At 41.3% G+C, this 10,464-nt stretch overlaps 1 protein-coding gene across 1 annotated transcript in view; it reads left to right on the forward strand.

The window, feature by feature from the left end:
* The first annotated feature begins 944 nt into the window (after positions 1-944).
* Positions 945-10,464, forward strand: part of C2CD5 (C2 calcium-dependent domain containing 5) — a 113,960-nt gene continuing 104,440 nt past the window's right edge. The window contains exons 1-2 of the mRNA XM_012640976.1: positions 945-1,139; positions 1,300-1,418. Coding sequence (XP_012496430.1) covers positions 1,329-1,418 — 90 coding nt within the window. The 5' untranslated portion in view covers positions 945-1,139; positions 1,300-1,328. The remainder of the gene's footprint in view (positions 1,140-1,299; positions 1,419-10,464) is intronic.

Raw genomic sequence — 10,464 nt, forward strand, 5'->3', positions numbered from 1 at the left:
AGTTAAAAATATCATGCCGATACCGTCATTTAGGAATTTTCCATTCCTAACGATTCCAGTGTTATAATCTTTCCACCGGCATTGTTAACGCTGATTTTGGTATTTGATAGGGAGTATATTGCTAATGCTGGTTTTCGTATTTCTTTTGATATTTTGTATGGAGTGATTTGTGTTACGTCCTCTGTGTGCCTCAATTTCCCTAACCTTTTTCAGATGGTCTGAGCCTATAGATAATGCCTCATTTTAGCACGTTTACCTACGTACAATTGGGTCAAGTCTTCAAGATGTTTAATGCTCTTCGGGTTCATTTCTCGTAGTTGACTAAACTTGCCCACGGTAGGAAGCCCTGAACTACTTCTGCCAGCAGTGTAGGTCTTTAGGCGTGTAGTTGCGTAATAAGCACAATAAGACAATTTTAGAGTGCAAGGCAAACTTTTCAAGCCGTGACTTTCGATTTCAAAGTACTTATGACCAAATCAACAGTTTCACGAAATAACATTTACTCCATTATCAGAGATGTCTCTGATATTTCTTACTCTGTTTCATAGAAGACAAAAACCTTCACCGCACCTGTACCCCTGCCGGGTAGAAACCAGATCGGTTTTATGAACCACTCACTAACGGTCGACTGCAAATGCTCTTCTAGCAAGTCTCCGCTGCTGCTACTTCTGTCACAGCCCTTCCCAAACGCGGCGCTTGCAGCTCGGAAGGCCCGGGCGGTCGCGTAGTCCTGGGAGGATGGCGCGTTTGCCTCGAAGGCAGCAGCACCGCACCAACCCACCCTCCACCTTCCCCCTCGGTGGATGATGCAGGACTCGACCTACTTCCCTGCCCTCCCGCTTCCTCCAAGTCAGTTCCACCCCCTTCATCTCTTTTCGGGGAATTTAATTTCTCCCCCGCCAAGTGGGCAGAGCGCCGAGTGATCGATGCTTCCTCCACGCCCCGAGAGCCGCCATTTTGGGGGGAGGAGAAACACAAGCAGGTGCGGCAGAGACTCAACGCGATGCTGACTGGGTTTTGCTTCTCTTTCCAGCACTGTGGGGTCAGAGGAGAAGAACCCATCGGGCTCCTTACTCCGGCTGCCTCTCCGGAATGAGGCCTCAGCGCCCGCGCGGGACGGCCCCCTTTCTCCTGCGAGAGTGAGTGGCAGCCCGCTGCGCGACGGCCCGGCGCCCCCGCGCGCCCTCCGCTGTCAGTTACCCCGCGCGCTCCCGCCGGCGCGCGCCGCTCCCCGCGCGCCTGCGCCCCTCCCCCGGCGGGCCCCGCGCTCGGCGCAGACTCATTTGTTTGTTTCTGCAGGAGCTCAAGCAGAGGCCGAAGCCGAGACGATGCCTGGGAAGCTGAAGGTGAAAATCGTGGCCGGGCGCCATTTGCCAGTGATGGACCGTGCTAGTGACCTGACTGATGCCTTCGTGGAGGTTGGTGCAAGATCCTGCCCCTCAAAACACAGGGAGCGCCAAGCCCTGTGAAGGATCTACCCACCTCGCCCGCAGCCCCTCGCGCACATTCCCCTTTGGACTGCCCTCCTGCCTGCCGTGCTTGGCCAGCTCTCCCACGAGGGATGACCGCCAGACCCCAGCCCATGTGATGGGCTCACGGCTCGCAGGCGTTCGCGGCGCTGTCCGCCACGCTGGGAGGCTCTTGCTGTTCTGCATGCCGGGGTGACCCCGATGTCAGGACTCATCAACGGGCCACCTGCCAGTCAGGAAATCCCAGGGCGTGGCCGAGCAGCCACCGAAAAACACACACGCACGCCCTCTCGGGAGGGGAGGGGTGGTTCTTTAGGCCAGAGTGGTGGACATCATGTTTAAAAACCTACACAACCCTTTATGGGCACTTGGAAACCTACCATGCTGGGAGATCCGCTCTTAAGCCTAACATTTTCTGAATCATCAGTGTAAGTTCTAAAACACAACTGTAACACTTTCTGCTCTTGTGTAAACTGGTAGGTCTGGAGCTGTTTCAGGGTAAATTAGTGCCTTGAGGTAGGAAGTCAATTAAGCGTCGTGGGTTTAAATTGCAGAATTGCTTTTTAAATCTAATGATTACTTTAAAAGTCATGCAAATTAGCACAGGCCTAGGGCCCAGAAAGTAATAACTCAAAGCCTGAAAGAAGCCAAATAAAAATTGTAATAAAAATAGTCGTGATGAGCCAGAGCATTAGAGCAGTAATCATTTGGGCTATTAATGCTTAGAGCTGATAGATAAATGATAATATACAGCTTGATTTCTTCTCAATATAAAATATTCTTGATGTTCCCTAAAGGTTTTCTAACCTAATAATTGTAGTCCCGCCCACCCCACATACTGTCATACTGGTGATTCTTTTTTTTTTTTTTTTTGAGACAGAGTTTCACTCTTTTTGCCCGGGCTAGAGTGAGTGCCGTGGCGTCAGCCTAGCTCACAGCAACCTCAGACTCCTGGGCTCAAGCAATCCTTCTGCCTCAGCCTCCCGAGTAGCTGGGACTACAGGCATGTGCCGCCATGCCCGGCTAATTTTTTTTTCTATATATTTTTAGTTGTCCGATTAATTTCTTTCTATTTTTAGTAGAGATGGGGTCTTGCTCTTGCTCAGGCTGGTTTCGAACTCCTGAGCTCAAAACAATCCGCCCGCCTTGGCCTCCCAGAGTGCTAGGATTACAGGTGTGAGCCACCATGCCCGGCCCATACTGGTGATTCTTAATCCCAACTTCATTTTCATTGGAGAAAATTCTGAGTGCCCTTGTGCCAGATGTTAGGAACAGGGGATACACAGATAACCAAAGCATAATATTTGCTTTCAGGTAGTTCAGAGACTGACACAGTTTATTTTAATATCTAATAGTCAGCATTTGTTCAGTCTCAGTATTGCTAGATCTGTGCTAAGTACTTTTTAATTCTTATCCTCACAACAGTCCTGCTATAGGAACGTTGTTGTTATCCCATATTATAGATGAGGTAACTGAGGTCCAGGGACTGTAAATAATTTTCTTAAAGTTACTTAGTTTATAAACCTCCATAGCCTGGCAGTCTGTTTTCTTAATCACTGTGCTAATCCTGCCTCTCCAGACAAGGTGATGAATATTTTATTTGAATGTAGAATCTTAATTATGTTTCTGAAGGTTTAATAAGGCTTCCTAAGAAAGTTACATTTGAGGTGGGCCTTGAAGAACATCCAGGATTTTACCAGGCAAAGGGAACATCAGAGGTAAAGGCACAGAGTGGGATACGTGGTATGTTCAGGGAGTCCTCTTAGTTTGCGACATGTCTGGTGTGAAAGGGGATGTGTGAGTAGTGGAGATTGTGGGGGATGAGACTGGAAAGGTAGATTGGAGTTAATCCTCATTTTCTGTACTATTTTTCCTTTATTCTATAAGCAGGGGTAAGCCAGGGGAACTTTTAAAGCAGAGATAAAATAGGATCATGTGTCTATTAGATCTGGGGTCCCCAAGCCCAGGGCTGCCAACCAATTCCAGTCCATGACCTGTTAGGAACTGGGCTGCACAGCAGGAGGTGATCAGCAGGCAAGCTAAGCTTCATCTGTATTTATAGGTGCTCCCCATCATTCGCATCACCGCCTCAGCTCCGCCTCCTGTCAGATCAGCAGCAGCATTAGATTTTCATAGCGTGAACCCTACTGTAAACTGCATGCGAGTGATTTATGAGAATCTAGTGTGCTAGATTATGAGAATGCACGCTCCTTAAGAGAATCTAATGCCTGATCTGAGGTGGAGCTGAGGCGGTGATGCTAGTGCTGGGGACTGGCTGCAAATACAGATTATCATTAGCAGAGAGGTTTGACTGCACAAAAAATGTAATGTGCCCGAATCATCCCGAAACCAGCCCCTCATCCCGGTCCATGGGAAAATTATCTTCCTTGGAAATGGTCCCTGGTACCAAAAAGGTTGGGAACTGCTGTATTAGATGATTTCTTTGTAGGACAACCTGAAGGGTGATGCTGTCGATGGACTGGACAGATGAGAAGTGAGGCAGGGAGATCAGTTAAGAAAGTGGCAAAATTAACCAGGCAATATATGGGAATGGGAATGGTTTAGAAGAGAAAGATTTGAGGGACATTTCTTAGGTTAAAATTGTCAGGCTTTGATAAGTAAGTGGATTTTGCTGGGGAGGAAGGGGCAGATTCAAGGGTGACTCATTACTTCCTTCTTTCAACAAATTGAGTGTCTGCTATTTGCAGGGCTCTGTGCTAGTCACTGGTCTAGCCAATGCATGAATATATAGATGGTGAACAAGACAGACTTGGTTCCTGCTTTTATGGAGCTTATATGTTAGTGGGAGAGACAGGCATTTAAAAAGCAAAGAAATAAGTATATAATTAACAAATTATGATGAGTGCCCTGAAAGAAAACAATAGAAAGCAAATAATAGGGAACACCTACTTTAGGTCGAGTAATCAGGGGAGGCCTCTGAGAAAGTGTCAGTCAAGTATAAGACCTGCTGGATGAGAAGAGCCAGCTGCTGAGGGAGTGTATTTGTGTGTGTGTAGGGGAGGCGGTCGGCAGAGGAGAAGCTGAAGAAGAGCTCATCAGTAGAGGGAAGACCCTGAGGAGGTTTGGTATGTTTTAGGAAATGAGGGAAGATGTATGTGGCTGACATGTAGTCAGTGAAGGGGAGAGTGGTGTAAGATGAAGTTGGAGAGTTAGTCAAAGAGCCAATTAGGCAAGGCCTTATAGGCCATGATTAGGAGAATTCAATGGGCAGCAGTTGTTCAGACGAGCACTTTTGTTGCTAGGTGGAGAATGGATTGAAGGGGAAAGAGTGGAAGCAGGCAACCGTTAATAGGAGATTCTGTAGTAGTTCAAATAACAAAGTGATGTGGGCCAAGGTGATGGTTTTGGTAATGGAGAGAAGTGGATGAATTGTGCATATATTTTGAAGATAGACTCTAGGGGATTTGTTGGTAGATTGGAGTCGGGGACCAGGGAAAGGGAGACTAAAAGATGACTCCTAGCTTTCTGGAGTCATTGAGTAATTTTCTGAGACTCCAAGGGGATGGCAGAGATTGAATGAGGAGAATCAATTTCCCTTTGAGCATATTAGGTTTGAGATGTCTATATTAGGTTTGAGGACCTTTAATTGGAGTTGTCAAGAAGGTAGTTGGGTTTGTGACTTTGGAATTCAAAAGAGAGGTCTGAGTTAAAAATGAGCTCATGCAGGATGTTGTTTCTCAACTCTGTGAGACCTAGCACCCCCTTTATTCAGGCATTTTGAAATCTCCCCTTTACTACCCTGGCATGACATTCTTTAGCTCAGAAAACCTATCTATATTCAATAATTTCAAAAAAGCGATACAATGCTCAAACTCTAATATATCTCAAATAAAAGTATTTTTTTGTTATTTCAATATGGAAATACTTGTTCATGACCATAGCGTAAAACATGAAGTAACATTGAATCAATGAATGTTTATTGAGCCTTTTTGTATGTATCAGACATTGTACTGGATGCTGGGGATATAGCAGTGAATAAAACAAAAATTTCTTCAGTTGTAGAATTTACATTTTAGTGAGAGAAGGGAGTTCATAAAGAAGATAATTAAGTAAAAGATAAAATATACTAGATAGCAAGAAGTCCCCCATGTGGAGAAAATAAAGCTGGGACACAGGATAGGGAGTGCCTCACCTATATGTAAAATCACATGAATATTACTGCTCCTCACACAGAGTGAGACAGTTGTGTAGTTTCGGCATCTCAGATAGATCGTCATTGTCATTGGTTATCAGATTTTCCAAAATAGTTGACTCATGGGAAATAGAGTTGCCTCTTAATTTACATGATGGTTGTAGTTCTTGAAAATTAACATATATTGAAATCCCATGATGGTTTTTTTATCTGTAAAACTGAGTTAGGGTCTAGGTAAATTTCTTACCCATATGACTATCTGGTGGGACATTTTGAAGTCATAACATGGGACAAATCTTCATTGTTGGGGACTTTCTTGCATTGTAGTATACCTAACAACTCTGGCTCTTCTTCATTACATGCTATATATTAATGCTATTTATAAATAATGCCATAATTTTCCCCAAAAACACTGCTAGAAATTTCTAAAGCCTCTTGGGGGTTGGTTCTATCCGTTTTGCAAACCTCTGACTTATGGAGAGAGAGAGAAAAGCAGGATGGATGCTTGAAAAAACTTAATAGTAAGAGGTGTATTAGAGGAGGAGGAGGACTAGGAGAGAGAAACTGAGATTGTGAGCCAGTGGATGGGAGAAAAATGGAGAAAGTAATGTCTTGGAAGGCAAGAGGGGAAGTTTCTAGAAAGAGGAAGCCCTCAGCTGTCAAATGGCACTGAGAGGTCAAGTGTAAGGACAGAGAAGTCACTGGATTGGATAATATGGGGGTTTTTACTGATCTTGACAAGAGGCATGGTGAGGATGGAAGCCCATCCTGTAGTGACTTAAAGAGAATTAAAGTAGATGGGAAGTGAGGAAGTAGAGACAGCATGAAGCAACTGCTTGAAGAAATACTGCTATGAAGGGGAAAGAAGAAATAGTGTGGGATTTGAGAAGTATGTAGCTTTTAGTGTTGAAAAAAATAAATTAGAAGATATTAGGACGTATTTGTGTGCTAATAGGAATAGTCTATCAGGGAAAAATTAATGCAGGAAAAAGGGGATAATGAAGGACTACAATTTAATAAAGGTATAAATTGGTGTAGACTGTAAGTAATATAAGCTCATAGGAGGGGGAGATAATGAAACTTAGGCTAGTCATGAGAAATCTTTTGTCTGGGCTTGGAGGATGGTATTAATAAAATTTTCATAGGCAGAGAGAAAAAGGGGCACTTCTCAGGTAAATAGGACAAACTTTGTAAAAGCGAAAGGCTGGATAAACCGTGTGTAATTGAAGGGAGGGTTCATGCTGAATAGAAGTGAGAATGAAATCTAAGTAGGTAAGGAGGATACAGATTACTGAGTAGTCTGAAAATTAGGGGGAGAAGTCTATACAGTTGAAGCTCTTAGCCAACTTCCATTAACTGACTTACTGCAGTCCCCAGTGCTCTGTATTCCTCCCATAAGGCATATTCTCGAATATCTCTATGACTTGGACTACTCTCCAGTGCGCCTGGAGTCTCCCCTCAGTTGGTTGGCTGATGTACTTTACCGAGAGGCATTTGTGTTTATTTCCAAATATGTTTATATCAACTATTTATTCTAATCTATTTAAATCTTAGATAAATTGATGAAATGAGTGTGAAAATGAAGTTAATAATGCTATGTAAAGACTAAAAGATGCTAAAAATTGCTCTTGAATTAGATGGGGAAAAGATTGTAAAAAATATAGGATTCTTCATATTTTTTTTTACAGGTGATTCTAAATACTGTCATTACATCAACCCAAACCAGAAATCACAGAGGATACATTATGAATGTGGTTTATGTAAAAATGCAGAACTCTGAACAGTAGACCCTTACTCAAAGAAGAGGCCTTAGCCTTACATTAAAAGAAAGAGGAAGGGATGTTTGTTTATGTTTTATCTTAAAATGTTTATGGTTTGTATTATTTTTTGTGACTCTCTGATTTAACCAAGTTATTTGACTAACTGACCAAGTACTGGTCCTAATTGCATTGGTTGAGAGAATTTCTACTGTATATGACGCAAGATGTTAGGGAGCCAGTGAAGAGCAAGTAATACTCAAAGGTGATTGATTATTCTTGCAAGAATCTCTAGGGTGAGTAAGACGGGGTTCTGTGTAAGGGAAGTATTAATGGATATATCTCAATGTGTATGTTACAAACTGGTTAAACTAAATTGTCATTTAGTGTTTTCCAGGAGCCTTTGAGGGAACAGAGAGAGGAAAAGAAATTAATATTTAATGAGTACTTTCTATGTGCCAGACATTTTGCTAGCTAGCTCTATATGTATTATCTCACGTAATGTGCTCTACAGCCCTGCTTTTCAGAGGAGGGAACAGATTTAAATAACAGGTTAAATAACTTTCTCAGGGTAATTTAGCTAATGAATGGGGAAAGAGAATGCTTTGCTTTACTGGAGGAACCTCCATTAAAATCACTGATGTTCTTGTTGTAACGCATTCATTTAATTGCTGAGTAATAAAATCTCCTTTAAATTAAATAATACCAAATGAACTGTGATTCTCCTTTACTAGTTCGGGAAAGCATCACAATGTTGGCAGAATTCATACTCTAGCCTTTTTCCTTTTTCTAAAATCTTGTTTTAGGTTGGTTGGTTTGTTTAATGAGATTTGTGGGCTATCTGACCTTTACTATAGCCAGAATGGATAGCTGACCAAAAAAAAGGCACAGTATAGCACACCTGCTATAGTGAGACAAAAGTGAAGAGAGCTCTGAACTTACAACTTGAAAATGGTGTGCCGTTTTTGCCAATTGAGCCAAAACTTTTCTGAATGGTTTTGAATGGTTTTATAAATCCCAACATTTTACTTCAAATAGAGCGGTTTTAGATAAATTAAACAGTAAGTATTTATATCATGCCTTGAATATTGAAATGTAATGAAAATTGTTAGTAATTGAGCAAGACCCTCTCTTCTGTTTCTTTTCTCTCATTAAGTTTCATTTCTTTAACATTGCAATTTAAAAAAAAAAACATGCAAGGAATACATGAATACTTTCCATTTAGAAAGATTTGAATACTCATGTAACTTGAAAGCCTTACTTCTTCTTTACTACACTGTACTGTGTTCCCTACATTCTGTCCATCCCTTCTTCAGAGATAATTGCTGTCACTTCTTTGGCTTGTGTTCATCTACTTTTCCTCCACTCCTTTAAAAAAAAACAAAACTTATGTACACATTTTATTTTTAGACATGAAAGTTATCATACTTTATATATTCTGCTGCTTGTTTTTTCAGTTATTGTGTCGTTGATATCTTCCCATGACACTACATATAATTGACTCCATTTTTTAGTAGGGATCCATCTGATTTGTTCAGTCACTTTTTCGTTGAATGACTTTCTTTGGGTGGAAGGCTTATGTGAAAGTACTTCTGTGGGTTAAATTTCAAGAAGTAGATCCAGAATTCTGTAATTTGAATCAAAATGAAGTTATTACCACTTGAATTTAATTTTTTTTTTTTTTTTTTTTAATAAACAAGCTCTCTATCACCTAGGCTGGAAAGCAGTGGCCAGATTATTGCTCATTACAATCTTGAACTTCTAGGCTCAAGCGATCCTCCTCCCTCAGCCTCCTGGTACTGCAGGCATGTACCACCATGCCCTACTAATTTTTTTTTTTTTCCTAGAGAAGGGGCCTTGCTATATTGCATAGACTGGTCTCGAATTCCTGGCCTCAAGTGATTCTCCCACCTCGGCCTCCCACAGTTCTGGGATTACAGGCGTGAGCTACTGTGTCTGGTCAAATTTTTGAATTTTAAAACTGATTAAAAATAGTTAAAATATATGCATTGTTTAAAATTCAAAAGCTACAAAATGAGTTAGTCTACTTTCTCTGCCGTTCCTTTAACCAACCTCTTTTGCTCTTTCTAGTGGCTACTGTTACTATTTCTTGTATATTCTTCTAGAAATAATCTGTGAATATATGGGCCTATATCAATTATATGTATTCCAACTTTTTAAAATTTTTTTCCTCCCCAAAGAATGCCATATACAGTGTTCTGCAGTAGAAAGTTGTATATCTTGGATGTTGTTCCTCACCAGTGCATAGAGAGCTGCTTCATTCTTCTATTTAGCACTGCATTATGTTGCTTTACCGTAGTTAATTTAACTAGTTCGAAATTGATGGGTATTTAGATGGTTTTCAGTCTTTTGCTAGTAGAATGCTGCTTATGTATGTCATTGCATACCTGTGTGTGCTAAATTCTAAGAAGTAGAATTTCTAGCTTAAAAAGGGTAGGCATTTAGAATTTTGATATATTAATATGTTATCAAATTGCTTTCCATAGAGATTATTCTAATTTACACTCCCATCAATGAAGAAGACAGTGCCTCACCAATACTGTTTTCAAACCTTTTGATACTTGCCAACCTGATAAGTAAAAATGTTGTTTTGGTTTGCTTTTCTATTAGTATGAATGAAATTGATCATGTTTTGTATGGTTAAAGACATCTGTATTTCCATTTCTGTGACTTATCTGTTCGTGTCCTTTGCCCATTTTTCTGTTGGGTTGTTGATCTTTTCCTTACTGCTTTCGGAGCTTTTTAGAAATTGGGAAAATTAGCTCTTTGTGAGCTGGTCAAGCAGAACAGTGGGTAGTCCCTTGTTTCAGGTGTATTCTACAGACTTACCTGGACCCATGTATACCTTTCTCCCTTTGTGGAGCCTGGGTAAAGCTTAGCTTTTGCAGGGCGAGGCATATTCTTTAATGAAAGAGAACAAGGGACGAAAAGCATTGGTTTGCCCGATAGATTCAGGAGATAGTAATAATAGTCTTTTTTCCCCTCCAGGGTTAATCCTTCTCTCATTGCTTGGCTGACATTAAAATTTACTTTTATTCACATATTTGATATTTATATTTATTTG

This window comes from Propithecus coquereli, unplaced genomic scaffold (assembly GCF_000956105.1).
Source record: "Propithecus coquereli isolate 6110/MARCELLA unplaced genomic scaffold, Pcoq_1.0 Scaffold16, whole genome shotgun sequence".
In the NCBI taxonomy this organism is placed as follows: domain Eukaryota; kingdom Metazoa; phylum Chordata; class Mammalia; order Primates; family Indriidae; genus Propithecus; species Propithecus coquereli.